Below are 22,040 nucleotides of genomic sequence, written 5' to 3'. Positions count from 1 at the left end.
CTGATAGAAAGGCAACAGTGACTCAAATAGCCAACCGTTACAACCAAGGTAGGCAGAAGAGCATCTCTGAACGCACAGTACGTCCAACTTTGAGGCAGATGGGCTACAGCAGCAGAAGACCACACCGGGTGCCACTCCTTTCAGCTAAGAACAGGAAACTGAGGCTACAATTTGCACAAGCTCATCGAAATTGGACAGTAGAAGATTGGAAAAACATTGCCTGGTCTGATGAGTCTCGATTTCTGCTGCGACATTCGGATGGTAGGGTCAGAATTTGGCGTCAACAACATGAAAGCATGGATCCATCCTGCCTTGTATCAACGGTTCAGGCTGGTGGTGGTGGTGTCATGGTGTGGGCAATATTTTCTTGGCACTCTTTGGGCACCTTGGTACTAATTGAGCATAGTTGCAACGCCACAGCCTACCTGAGTATTGTTGCTGACCATGTCTATCCCTTTATGACCACAATGTACCCAACATCTGATGGCTACTTTCAGCAGAATAATGCGCCATGTCATAAAGCTAGAATCATCTCAGACTGGTTTCTTGAACAGAACAATGAGTTCACTGTACTCAAATGGCCTCCACAGTCACCAGATCTCAATCCAATAGAGCATCTTTGGGATGTGGTGAAACGGGAGATTCGCATCATGGATGTGCAGCCGACAAATCTGCGGCAACTGTGTGAAGACATCATGTCAATATGGACCAAAATCTCTGAGGAATGCTTCCAGCACCTTGTTGAATCTATGCCACGAAGAATTGAGGTAGTACTGAAGGCAAAAGGGGGTCCAACCCCTTACTAGCATGGTGTACCTAATAAAGTGTCCGGTGAGTGTATATGACTGCAGTGTTAAAGGGGAACTACCAGCAGGTTTGTGCGACACCTGCTATACATATTCATCAGGGGCACCCGAGAAAGTCCCACCGGGCAGGCATGCTAGGGGAGGTGACCCTGAGCTGGTAAGGAATGACAGTGGTGTCCCCCTTGGCATTGAGGAATGCCCCCATGGCTCCTAAGAAGCTGATAAGCATATTTGATCTTAACCATATTGCTCAAAAATGGAGGGACCGAATGCAAAAAGAAGACCGTCACTGCTAACATCAGGTACACAGCAGCAGGGGAATCCTGCTTATAGTTCCCATTAAAGTAGAGATGAGCGAACCAAGTTCGAGACGATCCAAACCCGAACGTTCGGTATTTGATTAGCTGGGGCTGCTGAACTTGGATAAAGCTCTAAGGTTGTCTGGAAAACATGGATACAGCCAATGACTATATCCATGTTTTCTACATAGCCTTAGGTCTTTATCCAACTTCAGCAGCCCCCGCTAATCAAATGCCAAAAGTTCGGGTTCGGATCGACTCGAGGTTCGCTCATCTCTACATTGAAGTGAATCTGTCAGCTGTAATTCAGGTTCCAAACTGCTTACACCATCAGATAGATGTTAGGTGAAGGAGACACATGGTACCTTTCATATATACACCTGTGCTTCTAGGACATAGAAAAATGTTTTTTCCCCTTGTGAAAATTGTCAGGCTTTCCCGAGCTCCTGCGGGATGTAACATCTCCCCTCCACCCCTTTCCATGCTTAGAGCTCAGTTGTACTGTCCATCAAGCCTGGTCAGGGATAGGAGGGGAGGAGGTCTTACAGCCCTCAGAAGATCTGGAGCTCAGGAAAGCTTTTCTGACACTTTTCACTGGAGAAGAAAAGTATTTTTCTAAATCCTGGAAGCACAGATTGGATATTTGAAAGGTACCATGTGTCTTCTTCCCATAACAGTGATCTAAGTGTCAGCAGTTTGGAATGTGAATTACAGCTGACAGATTCCATTTAAAAGGAAAAAAGATATATATATTCCAGAGTATTATTTTTTCCACTGCACAGGAAGCACAGTCCACTGGCAAAAAGTTCAGGAGCTACAGTCAATATTTCTCCGAACCTGGCTGTTACTACTTAAAGTGAATGTACCAAGAGGCCTGGGCTGAAGCACTGGAGGCGGGCTGACCCACCCCCAGTGGGAGAAAACCCCTGCCCTGTTAGGATACGGCTCTATTGATTCTAATGAAGCATTGTCATAGAGGGGCGGGCGTTTCCTCCTATTGGGGGTGGGTCGGCCCACCTCCAGTGCTTCAGCCCAGGCCTGATGGTACATTCCCTTTAAATGCTGTTGTCAATAGTGACCATAGCATTTAGGTGGTTAGACAGAAGGAGCTAGCTAACACTATCTCCCCATTGGTGCCCTACAACACAATCACTGGTCAGTAATGGAGTGCTGGTGAGATGATAACTGGCATAACAAAGCCTTCTCAGCCTGCCATGGTTTAATAATGCTTCAGCCCCGTCCTTATCTACAAACATGCCTGTAAACGTGTGTGATCCCACATGGTGTGTTCAAAGATATGGATACCCAAACATCCTGGTGCAGAGTCGCATTCTCAGCTGATCCGACAGCGACCGCAGTGACGTGTACTCTTTCAAAAATTTGCCTTGCAGCACCATATTCTAACCCCTATAACTTTTTTTTATTACCTACAAACCACCCTCAGGGCTCAGTTTTCCTTCAGTGATCTGTGAAATTTACTGTTTTCATATCAGCTTGATGGGACTTTTTTTTAACATTGTTTTTATTTCATGTTTTCTAGGATGTTATTTAATGTGACCAGAAAGTTCTGGAATTAGGTAATTTTTTTTCTTCATTTACCTTGTGTAGATTGAATAACATTTAAGTAGTAACCAAATATATATATTTTTTAGATATATTTTTATTTAGGGGGTTATATATATTTTTTTTTTAATTCCCTTTTACACAATACTATTGTATTGCATTGTACTGTTTTATAAACACTGCTATAACAGCCTGCGTAATTTCATTTTGATCGGTATGTGGCCTAGTTGCCGTAGCTGCTAATGCCAAGAAGTTAAACAACTGATATCAGCGTAATCTCTGAAGCTGGCTGTAGACAGAATCGGCTCCTGAGCATGCTTCATACTTGCCCACCTGACATGTTATACATCAGGAAGAACAGCAAAGCATTATTGTGCATTTACAGAGACAGATTTATCTACCAGATTTTTGAAGCCAAAGCCAGGAATGGATTAGAAAAGAGGAGAACTCTCAGTGTTTTCTTTATGACCTGTTCTTTGTTTATAGTCTGTTCCTGGTTTTGGCTTCAAAAATCTGTCAGATAAATCTGTCTGTGTAAACGCACCATTATATTAACAAACATCACTTGAAGTCCTCATTATCTGTTTATGGGACTGAGCTACATTGACTTGCATTATGGAACTCTCTCTGTCATGTGGTACAGAGCTGAGAAAGAACATCCCTCTACTGGCTCTATCTGTCAGTAAAATGTACAATTGTGGGTAGTTATTGGCCATTTTAGTGGGAAGATATTCCAAAAGTGTCACATGTAACACCCCAGTGCAGCTTTTGGTCCCTTCTATAAACCTTTTCATAAAAGAACTGTATTGTATAGACTTCCTTCTAGAAAACAACTTTTGTTTGAAAAAAAAAAAAAAAAAAAAAAATCACCAGAAAATTAGAAAAAAAATCAACGTAAAAACGTGATTTACACAAGAGGTGTAAATGCTGACACATTCCCTTTAAGTCCTTCTTATAGGTCGCATTACCTGGCACGATATCGGCTAATTGTGGCCTTTTAACATGTCCTATTACACAAAGCAATTATTGTCCTGAAGGGCAGGTGATCGGCCTAGTAAAGGCTGATAATCGTTTAGTGTAATAGGGCCTTTAGGCAATGACCATTTTATTTTAGTATTTAAACTGCTATTGTATCTACCCCCCCCCCCCTTTCATGTTTTGTCCCTTTGCTGGCTTGTCTTTAGTCTTTGTCAGTCAAGATTATGTTTAATCCTACTGTAACATCTGCTTGGTGAGCTTTTCTTAGAAATGTTATTATTCAAGAAGGTAACAGAATTTTCTTAGATTTTTGTTGCTCTCACATTGTATGCATGTAGCACACCCCAACAGGGCCGTGACAATCCAACACAGAGTTAAAAACAGTTCACAGTGCCTCTTTGAAGCACGGAAGGCTGGTGTCTGCAAGGTGAGCAACAATGCATATAGCACTGCATGCATCAGCTTTACTGCCCCGAACTGCAGGAACGTCAGTGTCTAGGATAGAGTGTACTGTAAAGGTGGATCCAGACTAGAAGTATGTATAGGTGAATGATCAGTAAACCATCCCACCAACAATGAGGTGGCCTCATGCTCGGGATGGGCCTACACTGTACTTTAGGCTGCATTCCCACGTTCCTTGATCCTGACGGATCACGGATGTGGAATGCATGTACCGGAGTCCCCCCGCGCCCGGACAGCATCTGTAATTAGATGCTGGGAGCAGGGGAGACTGTATTCATAAGCGCCGCGCTGTAGTAACAGCACCGTGCGGCTGATTCATTACAGCGCGGCGCTTATGAATACAGTCTCCCCCGCTCCCAGCATCTAATTACAGATGCTGTCCAGGCGCGGGGGGGCTCCAGTACATGCATTCCACGTCCGTGATCCGTCAGGATCAAGGAACGTGGGAATGCAGCCTAAAGTACAGTGTAGGCCCATCCCGAGCATGAGGCCACCTCATTGTTGGTGGGATGGTTTACTGATCATTCACCTATACATACTTCTAGTCTGGATCCACCTTTACAGTACACTCTATCCTAGACACTGACGTTCCTGCAGTTCGGGGCAGTAAAGCTGATGCAGCCTTAGCCTCTCTATGGCATGTAATAAGCAGGGCATGCAGGATGTTGTGCACTCCACCTATCCCACCCAGGTGTTTATTATGTTGCCAGTATTAGATGGCTAATACTGGCAACATAATAAACATCTGAGTGGGATAGGTGGAGTGCACAACCAAGTAGGGGCAGCCACTTTCCCCATGTGGAACACAGAAAAAAAAGGACAAATTTGGTCAGCTCTCCTAGAACACCATTTACACTAGGCAGGAGCACATTGCTATGGCTAAAATTGCAAAGACACACAAAAAAAAATCTGTGTGATTGCCTTTTTAGCCATAGCAATGTGCTCCTGCCTAGTGTGACTGGTGTTCTAGGAGAGCTGACCAATTTTTTTTTTTGTAGGTATAAGAGTATATCTGTATTTTCTGAAGTGCTCCTTTAATCTTAAAATCAAAGGACTATGTAGTGTTACAAATCAATAGTTAATTTATTTTTGCATATATACACACTATAAATATATATATATATATATATATATATATATATATATATATATATATATATATATATATATATAGTGTAACTGCCACATAGAACCAATAAGTCTTGTAATAACACAAGAGGAATTAATCTGAATCTGCTTCTTCTTCATACTCAACAAGTGGAGCGTGCCTGCTGGCTTGGACACCTTCTTTGAAGTAAACCTTTTTGATGGTGCCAGCTTTGGGTGCTCTTATTGTATGCTGCAAGAAACAAGCAGAAATGGTTAAGATAAAATGTGTATCTGAGAGTCGTACAAATTAATCTCTGATTTTCCCTTGAGCAGATTTACGCCTAGGATTCCAATATACTCATAGTTACCAGATGCATATTTGACGTTTATGTCATAAGGAGTTAATACCATATTAGCTAAACTTCTCACAATGAAAAGGCCTTTACTGTTACTTTCAGCCCTAACGTCATAGGAAATAGCTAGATTCAGGTACCAGTATAAGCCATTATGCTGACTTAAGACCTGTGCACACAGAGCAAAAGAGGCGGAAATTTCGAGTGGAGTCCAACCGGCAGACGTCGCTTGAAATTCTTCCTGTCCCATTGCTTTAATAGGATTTCTCGTGCACCTCCATTAAAAGAACTGACATTATTATGGGGGACTTTAACTACCCAAATATCAACTGGAAAGCAGAAACCTGCAGCTCCAGGAAGGGAAGCGTGTTTTTGGAAATAGTAAAAGATAATTACCTTTCCCAACTAGTAGAGGAACCAACAAGAGGGGGGGCCCTTCTGGACCTGATCTTAACCAATAGGCCCGACAGAATATCAAAAATAGAGGTGGGGGGTCACCTAGGTAATAGTGACCATAACATAGTAAGTTTTCAATTATTCTTCAATAAAATGATTAGCAGAGGGGCTACAAAAACATTAAATTTCAGGAAGGCTAATTTCCAAAAACTAAGAGAGGACCTTGGGAACATAGACTGGGACAATGCCTTCAGAAATAAAAGTACACAAGAGAAATGGGACATATTTAAGAGCATCCTGTGTAAATCGTGTGAACGACACATACCATATGGGAATAAACGTAGTAGAAATAAGAGAAATCCAATGTGGTTAACTACAGCTGTAAGGGGTGCAATAAATGATAAGAAACAAGCATTCAGACAACTAAAACAAGAAGGTAGTGGGGAAGCATTGAGCAACTATAGACAGAAGAATAGAATGTGTAAAACGCAAATAAAAGAAGCAAAAATAGCAACAGAAAGAAGGATAGCCAAAGAAAGTAAAACAAATCCCAAAATGTTCTTCACCTATATAAATAACAAAAGACTTAAAACCGAAAATGTTGGTCCCCTCAAAAATAATCTGGGTGTAATGGTGGAGGGGGAAGAGGAAAAGGCCAATCTACTAAATACATTCTTCTCTACTGTATTCACAGAGGAGAATCCCATAACAGACGATATGACTAGGGATAATGTTAATCCTCCCATAAATCTCACCTGCCTAACACAACAAGAAGTGGGGAAACGCCTTAAAAATATTAAAATCCATAAGTCACCGGGCCCAGAAGGTATCCATCCTAGAGTTTTGCAAGAATTAAATACTGTGTTAGACAGACCGTTATTCCTATTAATTTAAAGATTCTATTACGACAGGGATTCTTCCACAGGACTGGCGCATAGCTAATGTGGTACCAATATTCAAGAAGGGGTCAAGGAGTGATCCTGGAAACTACAGGCCCGTAAGTCTAACATCTATAGTAGGTAAAGTATTTGAGGGGATTGTAAGAGATGCTATACTGGAGTATCTTAATGAAAATAATCTTATGACTCAGCACCAGCATGGATTTATGAGGGATCGGTCCTGTCAGACTAATCTGATCGGCTTCTATGAAGAGGTAAGTTATAGACTGGACCTGGGGGAGGCTGTGGATGTTGTGTATCTGGACTTTTCAAAGGCATTTGATACTGTGCCGCATGAAAGGTTGGTCTACAAAATGAGGATGCTGGGACTCGGGGAAAACGTATGCAAATGGGTAAGTAACTGGTTGTGTGATAGAAAACAGAGGGTGGTCATTGATGGAACATATTCAGATTGGGTTTTAGTTACTAGTGGGGTACCACAGGGGTCAGTGTTGGGTCCACTTCTTTTTAATATTTTTATTAATGATCTTGTAGAGGGGCTACAGAGCAGAATCTCCATTTTTGCAGATGATACTAAACTGGGTAAAGTAATCAGTACAGAGGAGGATAATATCATATTACAGAGGGATTTGGAGAAGCTAGAGGCTTGGGCGGAGAAATGGCAAATGAAGTTTAATGTGGATAAATGTAAGGTTATGCATTTGGGCCATAGAAATAATAAGTACAGTTATGTGCTAAATAATAAAACACTGGGTAAAACTACTTCCGAAAAGGACCTGGGGGTATTGGTGGACAGTAAACTCAACTTTAGTGATCAGTGCCAGGCAGCAGCTGCCAAGGCTAATAAAATAATGGGATGCATCAAAAGAGGTATAGATGCTAAAGATGAGAACATAGTTTTGCCTCTTTATAAATCACTGGTCCGACCACACTTGGAATACTGTGTACAGTTTTGGGCACCGGTATATAAGAAGGACACAGCTGACCTAGAGCGGGTGCAGAGGAGGGCAACAAAGGTCATTAAGGGAATGGGTGGGTTACAGTACCAGGACAGGTTATCACGCTTGGGGTTATTTACGCTAGAAAAAAGACGTCTTAGGGGCGATCTGATCACAATGTACAAATATATGAATGGACAGTACAGAGATTTTTGTAGTGGTCTTTTTACTCCTAGGTCTGTAACAATGACAAGGGGGCATCCTCTACGTCTAGAGGAAAGAAGATTTCATCATCAGCATCGACGCGGGTTCTTTACTGTACGAGCGGTAAGACTGTGGAACTCTCTGCCACATGATGTTGTCATGGCTGATTCAGTAAATAAGTTCAAGGGAGGCCTGGATGCTTTTCTTGAAAAATATAATATTACAAGTTATGGGCATTAGATTTCTGGTGATACGTTGATCCGGGGATTGTTCTGGTTGCCATTGCAGTCGGGGGAGGGGGGGGGGGGGGGGGGAGTTTCTCCCTGTGGTGGGGCGTTTGTCTTCTGCCCCATAGGGGTTTTTCGCCTTCCTGGATCAACACAGTAGGATTTTCCTAGGTTGAACCTGATGGACTCTTGTCTTCTTTCAACCTTATTTACTATGTTACTATGTTACTATGTTACTATGTCAAAGTGGATCTGCATTAGAAAATTCAGCGGAAAAATTCAGCTGTGTGAACAAATGTGAGCGGAAATCATATTGAACACAATGGGACATTGCTCTGTTTATATTTTATGGGCAGAATTTCAAGCAGAACACACGGGTAATTAAAAGCAGATTCTGCTTCAAATTCCTCACCTATTCCTCAGTATGCACATACCCTTATACAGTATGTTACTCCACTTTGTACACCCACAACAAATAAGTTGATGAAGCTCCCATTCTCTGGTAACCATGCATTCGAGAGATCTGTTGCAACTGGGCAAGAGGTGCAGATGAAGGATGTTAGGTGTTAGGGTATGTGCACACTGAGGAAAAGGCGAGGAATTTAGCTTGAAATTCAGCTTGAAATTCAGCTTGAAATTCCTCCCGTAAAATATGTACAGAGCAAAGTCCCATTGTGTTCAATGGGTTTTCTGCTCTGTTGTTCACACTGCAGAATTTCTGAGCAGAATTTTCTGCTGTAGATCTGCTAGAGGAATCCTATAGAAGTCAATGGGGGGCTTAAATTCTGCCTGAAAACTTTCTGCTTCAATTCCTCGAGAATTGCTCAGTGTGCACATACCCTTAGGGTGGGTCCACACTGAGAAAGTTCCCACAGATTCAGTCACTTGCCCCCACTCGCACCTCCGCCTGTGCCACAGACTCCATTCTATGCACAGGTGAATTCCGCTGTCCACCGAAAGAATCCACAAGTCAATAATTTCGGCGGACAGCGGAATTCGCCTGACCATAAAACGGAGTCTATGGGAGGGGTGGAAATGTGTGCGGGCAAGTGACGTAATCCGCGGGAACTTCTCTGTGTGGATTCCTCAGTGTGAACCCACCTTAAATCCATAGTGGAGCATAAAGCACAGGTAGGATGGTAGACAGAGACGAGGGAGGAAATTTAGGGAGGTGAAGTGCTCTCAGGTCACATTAATGCGGTGGAGCAATATTCGGCTGATTATCACTCGGTGTAATAGAAAGATCAGCTGATGAAACGATCTGACCTAAGATCATCAAGCGCGCATCGCTATGTGTAAAAGCCATGTGCGGCTGATGGCTGTAGTGTAGAACAGTAAATTATTAACTCACCATACCACGTTCCCCGGTGTCCTCGGAGGCCTTCCCAGATGTCTGCAGCTTTGCGTTCAGTTCCAGACTTTGCACCGACAGGCCGCCAGCCGCTTAGCGAATCACTCGCCTGTTATTATTATACGCTAAAGGCAAGGGCATGTCAGTGTAGTAAATGGGCACCTATCTAGCAGATTGGTGCTTGTTTACAGAATTGATCGGGCCACTATCAGCCCATGTAATAGGACCCTAAGGCCATATTTACAGCTGGTGCTGCCCTAGGCCCTCAGAGTGAAATCAGAGTGAATACACCCTACTAGGGCGATTCCACAAGAGTGAGCATTTTTTCATGCAGATCTGTCACTAATACACAGTTTTATACAGACTTTGTTGCAGATTTACTATGTATACACAGAAAGATGTGAAATCAATCATAAATCCACAACATAGTAAGCGGCTGTGGCTGCAAATCTTCAGGTAGATTTTGCATCACTTCTGATCCATGTGAATTTTTTCTTTACTTACTGAAGTACTACCCCCTCGGCACAATACAATAAGTGGCAGACTTAATTTACCTCCATTTTCATAGCAATCATGACCATCAGAGGATCTCCAGCTTCTACTTTATTCCCAGCTTTTACAAACACCTGCAAACAAATAAGTAGATGGCATAAAAAAAAAAGAGCTAAACAAGCAACATACTGTAGTTTCCATATCAATACTGTGTTTTGGGTTCTGTTAAAATTAGCACCAAGGCCGCTGTATATAACACATCCATCATTTCTTTGCTGCACCCACATATAAACAAATACTATTTGGGGTACGTTCACATGTACCATGTTCGCAGCGGATTTCACGCTGCAAGTTTGCAGCAAAATCTACTTTCATACTCTGTACCATCATTGCCTATGGGTCTGCACATCGCAGCGGATTTTCTGTTTCAATAAATTTTTATTGAAGAAAGATTTTAGCAGTTTTTCAAATAGAACAAGAAGGAAAAAGATACACTACATTCAGCAAGGAAGACACACACATCAAAGGAAATATCTCTACTTGATGCCAACAACTCTGTCACCTAGTGGTCCATAAATAAGTGTAACAGTATGCTAAATATTAGACGATTAAGTCTTGCACCATCAAAGGGGCAAGTTCGCATTGGATTTTCATTCTGATGCGAGAATGTAGCCAAAGCCTTATTAATCCAGTAGTTGCTGGGCTTTACACAAGCTTTTACACTACCGGGCCACGCTCCTGCCTGTCTCTCTGGCTCCCAGGTCATTAATGTCCCGCTCAGCCAATTAGTGCACTGTCCCACCGCAGCCACTGATTGGTCACCCAGGAGCTGGAATGGCAGGCAGGGGTGTGGGCAAGTAATGTATAAGGTTTGTAAAGCCCAGCAGCTGCTCGGCAGAGGGACTACATTTTTGCAGCAGAATAAAAATCCGCTGCGAGAGTGCAGACCCATAGGCAATGACAGTACAGAGTATTGCAGCAAACAGAGTATCGTTGCGAACTTGCAGTGTTAAATCCACTGCAAACTCGGTACATGTGAACGTACACTACAGGGGTATCCTAGCTATGATTAGGAAGGGAGGGGGGGGAACATTTATATCCACTAACCTCCCTGGCTCCAGCCCTGCTACTCGCATTCTGCTGCTCTGGTCCCAAGTGTGTGGCTGCTTCCTGGTTGTGGCAACGCACGCCCACTCAGCCATTCAGTGGCAGAGGTGGGACACTGCTATAGCTGCTGAATGGCTAAGCGGGCTTGGAACACCACGTCTTAAAGCAGCAGTTGCACACTAAGGAACCAAAGTAGCAGAATGCGGGTGGGCTGGAGCCAGGGAGGTAAGTGGATGTAATGGTTTTCACCTATCCTTTCCCTCTGGCATTGTGAAAACGTGTACCAGCCACAATACGCCTCTAAAAAAAACGTAAATGACATGTGTATTTAAGAAAAATCTTATAATTTAATCTAACACATAACACACTTTTATTCTAGCAGAAAAAGATCAAAATCTTGTGACTGTCTTTTTCTCTATCCGTGAGAGGGCAGCTAATTCTTATATGGCATCTGAATGGCAGAGTGAAGCCCTGTGCTCAGATCTGGCCAGGATTCACTGGTCCATGGAATACAATAGGAAAACTAATTCATATATTCTTCATATAGTTTTTCAATATATTTACGTCAAAATGGAAACACAAGCCTGTGAATTAATTCACCAATGGATCCCAGTGGGCAGTGAATCAGCAAAAGCCTGAACTTTATTTTACACAATATTATTTATCAGCCTTGGAGTAAGATTGTAAGAGTGTATTATACAGTCCAGCTAAAAGGAGTGTGAAAAAATAAAAGGAGACAGGGGCGCCTTCTGGTGCAGCATTATTAAAGTGTCACTGTCGTTAAAAATTACTTTTAACGACAGTGACACTTTAATAATACTGCACCAGAAGGCGCCCCTGTCTCCTTTTATTTTTTCACACTCCTTTTAGCTGGACTGTATAATACACTCTTACAATCTTACTCCAAGTAGCCAGTGCTACTATGTTTTCAACATGAAATTGGAAAAAGCACCTCTGAGTAGGATTCCATCTATTCTGTTGAAGGAATGTTACCTTTTCTATAGTTCCAGTCATTGGAGCAACAGCCCCTCCTTGGCTACCTGACGTGCTCACTTCTGATAGAAATTTTGGAACAGGTATACCGAGCTGCACGCTACCGTCCTGCAGGATGAAAAAAATGTATTTCGTATACAGTAGTATCTCGGTTCTTAAACTGCTTGACACTCAGACTGTATTTTTAAGGAAAGTTTGCTTTGGCTGTCAAACACTTTTCGGGCACCCAGTTTTGAAGTACAGTAATACCGCGGTATTCAAACAAAAATTTACCTAGAAGTAACGTTTAGAATTCAAACTTTGCTCTGTATCTGAACATTTTTGGGGCATGGATCGTGGGCTATACATGGCAAGTTTAGCACTGGTAAAGCTTCACATACGGTACAGTACTGTATAAGACTGCTGGAGTGCATATACTGTAGAGTACAGTAGTAGTAGTAGTATAGTCAGGTCACCACCATCTCCCATCCATTACAGTTCTGGGGTGGGGGGCACTATACAGTAAAGGATGAGTGAGGAGCTCGTGACTACTGTACTATAATTGCTGGTTTTGTTAAATGTTTCTTGTTTAAAATGTACTGTACAGTATATAGTGCTGTTCTGTAATGTCCTGTACTGAAGTGATTAAACTGGGCACTTTTCAATGTAATATGTGGGTACTGTCGGTAATTGTTGGTGGGTGCTGGAACCAATTATTACATTGTTTCCTATGGGAAGACACTGGTCGGTTCTCAAACTGCATTCCGTAACCAATTAAGATTAACAGCTGAGGTACCACTGTATATCCAATCATCAATATTTGGTCAATTTTCTGCACACAAAACAAAACCATGAAGATAACTAAAGAAATTTGAATAATGACAATAGATTCTTGTAACTGATTTTACCTATTCTGATTTGACAACTATTAAATTGGTTAGAGGAATACATTTTCATTTTTTTTTACCATAGTAAATACAGAACCAATCGATATGGTTCACCTGGTTTTAAGAATAGAGAATTCATTAACTGAACAGTGAATACCACAGATATACTTTAGTTAAGTCCTTTCAATTGCTCTTTGGGAGGGGGAAGACATTGGGGCACATTGATTCTTTAGTCCAGATGACCGGAGAGCTGCTTTAGATAAAGGTATTCTACTTCTAACACAATATTATTATTGTTGCAGACTACAAAGTAGCTGTTTTACCATTGAGAAAATATGTATGTTGTTATCAATAATAAAAAGCTTGGACTTGCAAAATATTCCATCAACTGAGCATTTCAGATAGGTGACATCTCCCTCATTTATGAGTTCTCCAGATACTTTTAAGACTTTGTCATGAATCTGTAACACAAAACAGAACAAAAATGGTAAATTATGATATTATCTAAAAAGTTCTATCAAGAGATAAGTATTTTTACTATCTGTTTCCATATTATTTCTTAACCCCTTAATGACGGAGCCAATTTTCATTTTTTCCTCCTTGTGTTTAAAAGGCCATAGAACTTGTATTTTTTCCTCTACAGACCCACATGAACCCTTATTTTTTGCGCCACTAATTTTACCTTGCATTGGCAGACTTAATTTTTGCATAAAATATGCTGCAAAACCAGAAAAAAAATTATACACGGAGTGAAATATTAGAAAAAAAAAAAAAAACACAATATTTTTTTTATTTTGGGGGGGGGGGGGGGGGGGGGGGGGGGGGGGGGGCAGGGCTTAGTTTTTACACCGTTCGTCCTAGGAAAAAACTGACAGGTTATACATGTTCAAGTCGGTACCATTAAAACAATATGTGAGTTGTATAACTTTTATATTTGCTGGCTTTTTTAAAAAATAAAACCTTTTACAGAAAATAAACGTTCCTTAAAATTGCTCTTTGCCCATGCTTATAATACTTTTATTGTTTGGTCTATGGGGCTGTGTAAGGTGTCATTTTTTGCGCCATGATCTGTACTTTCTATCGGTACCTTGATTGCATATATGCAACTTTTTGATCCTGATGCATACCGTAAACGGACACCAATAAGGTGGCGTAAAAAGAGCCGTACAGAAAGTAAGAAAGAAATAACCTAAAAAAAGAGGTTATACAGTTACCTGTATATCATATGAGCCATCATGATTATAAGTGATTTTCATGTCCACCTCTGTAAAAGATAATATATAAATAAATAAATCACTCATGATCTGCTGACAATATACCACAGAGAATAATGCTGAGGTTTAAAGCGACTCTGTACCCACAATCTGACCCCCCCACAAACCACTTGTACCTTTGGATAGCTGCTTTTAATCCAAGATCTGTCCTCAGGTCCGTTCGGCAGGTGATGCAGTTTTTGTGCAAAAAATTTACTTTTAATCCTGCAGCGCTGTGTCTAACAGCCGGGGCTTACATTTGTATATGCATTAGGCTAGCACCACCTCTATGTCCTTCCTCCCCACCCTCCTCATCATTAGGAATGCTCAAGGCAGATTGCTTCCTATTCCCCTTCTGTGTGCATAATGAACATGGGCTGGATCATTAAGAAACCTGTGCAAAGCTCAAACAGCAGTAAATGTTCCTGGATCATTCCTAATGCTGAGGAGGGTGGGGAGGAAGGAAAGAGAGGTTGTGGCAGCCTAATGCATATACAAATGTAAGCCCTGGCCGTTAGACACAGCGCTGTAGGATTAAAAGTTGTTTTTAGGAGAATAACTGCATCACCTGCCGAACGGACCCCAGGACAGGTCTTGGATTAAAAGCAGCTATCTGAAGGTACAAGTGGTTTGGGGGGGGACAGATTGTGGGTACAGAGTCGCTTTAACTGTTTAACAATTATCCAGCGCGGGTCACTTACTATGAAGAACTAAAAAAGGTTTCCCCCCCTGCCAGAACTCTCTGGTGGTCAACATGAACAGCAGTGCTTCAGACCTGCTTTCACTCCATTACTCCACCAAAGAACACCATGAATACCCAAAATTAAAAAAAAAAAAAAATGTAAAGGAAAACCAATAACTGCTCCCTTGAAGAGATCTTCCAGGAAAGATAGGCTATCAAAACTTTTTTTTCCTGGCAAACTTTTTTGATCTTATACTTACCCTTGATGAGGTTTTGCCTCAAACTTAATGCAAAACTTCTAGGAATTTATAAATAGTTTTTCTCTGTTTCCCTGCCAACTTACTCTCCAGCTTTTTACATAGCTTGCTACTGCTCAAATCTCTCCCTCCCCCCACAGGGAGGGCAGGGAGAGCACACAGTATATTTTTGGAGGGTGGGAGGAAACTGGGGTCCTCAGAGGAAACTCACTCATACATGGGGAGAACATGCAATTTCCTTGCAGGTGTTGACCTTGGTGGGATGTGAACCCAAGTGCTAACCTCTGAGCCACCATGCTGCCTATGTGTGGATATGTAGAGACATAGCAGTCAAGCCATGCTGTTTAGGGAGACTTGCCTTCCAAAATGTTTTTATCTATGTCTCAGCGCAGAGACTCCCTTTAATATATATATGTTTATCAAATGCAATATTACAGTGCGACAGGAGCTGTCTATCTGTTATCAGTAACTCTAATAGGAGTTTCTGTCTTCACCTAGTGGAGAGCTTATGTGGAACAGTCCATGCAGTATCATACAGTAACGCTGATTGCCGAGATGGTGACATTAGGATGAGCCAGCTTGAAGGAAAGGAGACCAGGAGATTTCAAATAGAAAAGAACAATTAATCAATACTAGCTGCATTATATATATTGGATGGAAAATGAATAAATTCGGAAGTGCTACTTTAACTTTCTATGTTTCTATCTTTGCAGATGACACCAAGCTTTGTAGTACAGTACAGTCTATGGAAGATGTGCAGATGTTACAGGATGACTTAGACACACTGAGTGTTTAGGCGTCCACTTGGCAAATGAGGTTCAATGTGGATAAATGTAAAGTTATGCACCTGGGTACTAATAACCCACATGCATCATATGTCCTGGGGTGAGTTACTCTGGGAGAGTTGCTGATGGAGAAGGATCTGGGTGTACTTGTAGATAATAGACTACAGAACAGCACACAATGTCAGTCAGCTGCTTCTAAGGACAGCAGGATAATGTCATGCATTAAAACAGGCATGGACTCACGGGACAGGGATATAATATTACCGCTTTATAAAGCCTTGGTGCAGCCTCATCTGGAGTATGCTGTCCAGTTTTGGAACCCGATTCATAAAAAGGACGTTCTAGAGCTGGAGAGGGTACAAAGACGGGCAACTAAACTAATAAGGGGAATGGAGCATCTTAGTTATGAGGAGAGATTAAAAGAATTACATTTGTTTAGTCTGGAGAAGAGACGAAGTGGAGATATGATTAACTTATTTAAATATATATATGGCCCCTACAAAAAATATGGGGAAAAGATGTTCCAGGTAAAACCCCCTCAAAGGACAAGGGGGCACTGCCTCCGCCTGGAGAAAAAAAGGTTCAACCTTTGGAGGCGACAAGCCTTCTTTACAATGAGAACTGTGAATCTGTGGAATAGTCTACCACAGAATCTGGTCACAGCAACAACAGTAGAGGGCTTCAAAACCGGCCTAGACAAGTTCTTAGACCAAAATAATATAAATGCATATGTATAGAACCTATCATCCCTCCCCCTTCCCTGTATCCATCCCCTCCTTGGTTGAACTTGATGGACGTGTCTTTTTTCAACCGTATTGACTATAACTATGTAACTCCTTTGCATCTGGTTTTGTGGATTTCCACATACTACTACTTTCTGTGATAAAAATTGGCTGGATTACCAATGTTTTTGGTTTACTTTACGCTGGATTACAGAGATTACCCTGTACATATTCGCAAACGTACATACATGCCACTTACTATTTTCTCCATCTAGCAAGGAAAGGTTCCTGGTATAAAGAACATTTATTCTCCTACCACTGCTGGATGCAAAGGGAGAGAATCTATCTACAAAAGAAAAAAAAATTATTAATTATCATTCAATGAAAAATTCAGAACTCGCCATCCTTGAGCCATCATACGTTCCTACAATTGCTATAACCAGCTATAAGAGAATATTGTGATTAAATATTCTGTACAATCTGACTAGTGAAATCTAGATATCTAGTGATATCTCCTAAAGGATGGCAGTTGTGTGAGCCAAAGTCAGATCCAGTAGTCACAACCAAATGGTATTAACCCAGAAGGGGGTATACTTTATGTACGTTTGTAATGTACGACATTCTACTGAACACTGTGTTTCCTATCTTTATGGGGGGTGAAATATAAAATCACTAAAAGGAAAGAAAAATACAAACCTTGCCAGTGCAGATTAAACTCGTTGGTTAAGAGCTGCTCCTTCAGTATAAGACCTAGTGCAGCTTGGCACAGCATCTCATTGGAGGTTGCTTTCTTAGGAGGAAAGAGCTCTTTATAATGCTGGGGGATAAAATTAGTATGCACATCCCCTGCTTCGAATGCCGGATGTCCAGACAGACTGAGAAGAAAATCGATATTGGTGCTTAGGCCAACAATCTAAAAGAAAGCAAAGGCAAGCAGTAATTGTTAAGAAAGTAAACAAATTAGGAAAACAAATGACTCACAGACAAGGATAAAACAGTTATATGGTTCAGTTGCTGAATAAAATTCAATACATTCTTTTTAATGACCTGTCATCACTCGATGACGTCACTCAGCATTAAACTCTCTGCCACAATTTAACTCCTTCACGCTCATGTACATAGGGTTGCACACATCAGCAAATACTAATGTACATGCACTTGAATTTTCAGAAAGGGGTTAGGAACTATGTCCATGCAAGTGGAAAATAGAAAAATAACATAACATATACTTAAAGCGTAACTGTCATTTCAGGGTCATTTTTCTGAAAACATTAAATATCAACAGTACAAGCGATTTTAAGAAACTCTGTAATATGTTTTATGTACTAAAAGAGTTTCCTTCTGTACTGAAAAAGCAATCTCCCAGCCTCCCCCCTCACATCAAATGAAGCAGGATTTCTGTCTCCCTTATGTGGCTATGGAGAGGGGAGGGGCTGTTAGGAGTGACTGAGCACGGAGGATTTCTGCACAGCACAACACCCTGCAATCTTCTCTCAGTAAGTTCATAGATAAGCACTGACCTTTCTGACACCTGAATCGTGCGGTTTAGGTGCCCAGACAGTCTACAAACAGCTGACCATCATGTCACCTCTTCCTGCACCCTCATCTCCCTCGGCCCCTCCCCCCTTCATAGGCTTACAATGGAGAGAGCAGAGCCCGTCTTCACTGGCTTCTCTGTAATGAAGACGTGTTTGCCTGATAATGCACAGATAAGAAGTCAGGGGGGAGGCTGGGAGATTGCTTCTTGAGTACAGAAGGAGGCTTTTTGGCTGATGAAACCTATTACAGAGTTTCTTAAAATAGCTTATACTACTGATTTCTGCAATAAAAAAAAACATGACAGTTACTCTTTAACCTTATTTCCCCACTGCTGTCATGGAGCTCCCGATCCCGCTGTGCAGCACTTCCAGGATCATGGTTGGCACCTGCAGTCATGTGCTCAGCTGATCAGTTGCAGAATCGGGACAACACTGAACCCACTGGATGGCTTAAGCAGGCAACTGCACATGCTGACCCCAATCCCAGGAGGGCTGCAATGCTCCGTAACAGTGGGGACAACAAGGAGGGTAAGTGTATGTTATATATGGTTGCTGTGTCAGCTAGTCCAATACACTGACAAAACACTGAAAACTTTACAATATGCAAAAAAGTGTTACTTACATTGTACTGCTGCAAGCAAAACTTTAACTTTGTCAGAGCTGCCTGACGATCTTTTGCCCACACGACTAACTTGGCGATCATAGGATCATAGTGTACAGAGACTTCATCACCTTTCATTTATGAAGAAAGGACAATGCTGTTTAATATAATGGATAAAAGGCTTGGAGCATAAACTGTACAATCAGCAGAATTTTCACTGTTGCCTGCCATGCATATTATTTCATTTTTTAATGCAGTAAAGTAAAATCATTGTATCGGTTTACTAAAACCTGTAATATGTTCCAGTATATAAAAATGATGGCCGTCTTTTGCATATCTACCTTTTGGGCTCAGAACACCAATCAATAGAAATAAGAATACCTGACACAGTGATGCTCTTGTACGTGTGTTACAGTACACTTCTATGTTTTAAAAATACCCATAAACTATTCAAATGTTGAATCACCTTGTCTAACTCCAGTCTCAATACGTGTAGAAATAGCTGCTGGTGGAGTAGAGAGATAGAGAAGTGGGCCGGCCCCTGGCATGAAGTTATTATTAGGATCTTCAGCATATATTCTAGCTTCAAATGCATGACCATTTAGCGTGATTTCATCCTGAGTCACAGGGATCCTTTCTCCAGCAGCAACCTGCCAAAGAGGTGTGAATATATTGTCATTATTGCCCTCTTACTACACACTAGAAAAGGTTTCTTTGGAGTAACCAATACATTGCTTACACACTAGGGTAAATTACTGAACATATACAAATGGCTATGTCTGTCAAATTGTTACACATTTTGCACAAACAATTCATTGCTCAAAATTTGTTTTGTTTCTTTACAAATCCCAATGAATGATAAAGTGACTGCCCCCCACACACGTATTCTTTGCCCAGTGAAGATAATTAAAGAGTGGCAAATTATTGTGCAATGTGACTTCGACTGGGAACACACTTACAGTCAAATGTATGCTCTTGCAGTTGCTCTGCCCAGCTAAGTATATACTTACAACCACAACCAATTCACTAAAAAGTATGTGACTGATTACTTAGTTGCTTACAACCAATGTGAATTGCTGTACAAAAGAGGCAAATGATAAACTCACCTCATTATTTCTCACAGGGCAGAGTGTAGCACATGTACTCAAGACATGCAGACTTCAGGTTCAGCGGACAGTTTGAGGTGTCTGGCGAATGATGGTGGAGAGAAGTGTTGAGGGTGCTGGATTTTTGGTTTTGTTGGAGGGATTAGCCTGTATCAGGGCTGTCTGGCTGCAGATGTTTCCACTCCTACCCATACGGAACACATTAACATTCAGCCGCACAGTAGGTTCAGCTGAATAGGGAAGCCGGGAGAGATAACAGCTGAACTTTTGGCCAATGTTCATTGAAAATATATGGCCCCCTTATGGTTAAAGCCACTTGGTAAATAAGCAGTATTAGAGTCATCTAATACAGTAATGTGTGACCTACCACTTCTATAGCTTCCAGTTTGAGTTCCAGGATTCTAACCCGTAAGCTACAAGGCCATATAGTGTAGATGAATTAGTGCAATCAATTCATTTTTTACCATGAAGGTGTAAACCAATTACATATGAAGTAACTGAGAATAGGAAAAAGCATCCAGAAATAATAATTAGTGAAGGAATACAGAGCGGGTAAAGCAAAAGGATTGTCCAAGCAAGAAAGCATTTTTCTTGATCTTTTTTCACATACACCTTTTGGTTTTCATTTACATATAGTTTATTCTTGCAGTCTAGCTGGAGATATCAAAGTGCTTGCTTGGCAGATATTTGGTAGAGATATTAGAAATCAATAGCTTACACAGTACACAATGCCACATAAGGAAGGCTGAAGAAGTCCGCCAGCTCTGCCTAATCTTGCTCACAACCTCATCTTTGACCTTGCTATTAATCTGGGGCAGTTGTAAGCAGATAATAAGTCCTATAAGGAACAATACAATACATAAACAAATATACTGTATTTCTTCCCCAAATATTTGGGTCTCACCTGCAGTTGCCACTCTACAAGGTCAGTACCAGTGATCATCTCTGTGACTGGGTGTTCCACTTGCAGACGTGTGTTCATCTCCATGAAGTAGAAATTGTGTTCTGCATCCATAATAAATTCCACTGTTCCTAAAAATTTTAATTTAAGGCAATTTTAGCATAGATTGGCAGATGACCACCCAAACATCCTTTTGGAAATCTAGGTTTGGTTCCAGCAAGGAACCTGTTGAAGAGCTCCTTATGGCCTCCAGGATTGACTCTCATAAAGGTGGTGCACTATAAGATATCCTTGCGACAGACAAACATATATGAGCACACAGTGAACATAAAAATGGATCACAGCAAACAGTTGTAGGGTATAAACCCACACACCGTATAAGCAGCGTATTTACTGCTACGATACGCAGCAAATACGCAGCAAACACGCAGCAAAAACGCAGCAGATTATATCTAAATAACTGAACACAGCATCAAATCTGTACCAACAAATCTGCTGCGTATTTGCTGCGTATTTGTTGCGTATCTGCTGTGTATACGGTGTGTGGGTTTGTACCCGTAAACTGTCAACTGAATAGTATAGTGCAAAAAACTCGCTATAATATACCTTTTATTAATTTTGTTAAAAATAACAGCCATAGGGGGCGTGGCGAGCCGCTGAGGAGAATGGACGCGGAGTGAGGGAGCTCCTCAGCCACACAGCTGCATTACAGGGACACAGACCTGCCTTACCCGACCCAGCACCCCCAGCATATGTGGAGGGGCAAGAGGGGGACCCCCAGACAACGGCCGCCTCCAGCGGGACCGGATTCCGGGGCTCCGTCGGCGTCCCCGTACCTCACACGGGGCGCCGCTGCTACCACGCCGCGACCGCGGCCATCTTTTCCCGCCGCTCCGGAGGCCCGAGAATCACCTGTGTGCCGGGGGCCTGTAGATCCGCTCCCGCCCGCCGGCCTCTCCGCTGAATCGCAGCCGCGGGCACAGTCTGTCCGGACCCTGGAACCGAGCTTCCCTGCAGATCCCTCTGTGCAGCCTGAGGAGGCCGCGGCGCCATCTTGTTTTCTGGAGCGCGCCTCCGGCCTCGTGGGTGAGTTAACCCCTTCCCTGCGGCCTGCCAGCAGCCAGACGTTGTCCCTACCTCATCCCACCTCTAACGCTCTCCATTCCAGTGCC

General features: G+C 42.0%; 1 protein-coding gene across 1 annotated transcript in view; it reads right to left on the bottom strand.

Annotated features, from left to right (window-relative positions):
- Positions 1-5,170: 5,170 nt before the first annotated feature.
- MCCC1 (methylcrotonyl-CoA carboxylase subunit 1) overlaps positions 5,171-22,040 on the bottom strand; it is a 43,965-nt gene continuing 27,095 nt past the window's right edge. Inside the window, exons 10-19 of the mRNA XM_069975120.1 lie at positions 20,872-20,999; positions 19,328-19,511; positions 18,883-18,992; positions 17,419-17,635; positions 16,982-17,068; positions 14,238-14,287; positions 13,347-13,484; positions 12,158-12,265; positions 10,120-10,191; positions 5,171-5,447 (exon numbers count right to left, since the gene is read on the bottom strand). Of these exons, the coding sequence (XP_069831221.1) occupies positions 5,331-5,447; positions 10,120-10,191; positions 12,158-12,265; positions 13,347-13,484; positions 14,238-14,287; positions 16,982-17,068; positions 17,419-17,635; positions 18,883-18,992; positions 19,328-19,511; positions 20,872-20,999 (1,211 nt within the window). The 3' untranslated portion in view covers positions 5,171-5,330. The remainder of the gene's footprint in view (positions 5,448-10,119; positions 10,192-12,157; positions 12,266-13,346; positions 13,485-14,237; positions 14,288-16,981; positions 17,069-17,418; positions 17,636-18,882; positions 18,993-19,327; positions 19,512-20,871; positions 21,000-22,040) is intronic.

This window comes from Dendropsophus ebraccatus, chromosome 6 (genome assembly GCF_027789765.1).
Source record: "Dendropsophus ebraccatus isolate aDenEbr1 chromosome 6, aDenEbr1.pat, whole genome shotgun sequence".
NCBI lineage: Eukaryota > Metazoa > Chordata > Amphibia > Anura > Hylidae > Dendropsophus > Dendropsophus ebraccatus.
This window is presented reverse-complemented; position numbering and strand designations above follow the sequence as displayed.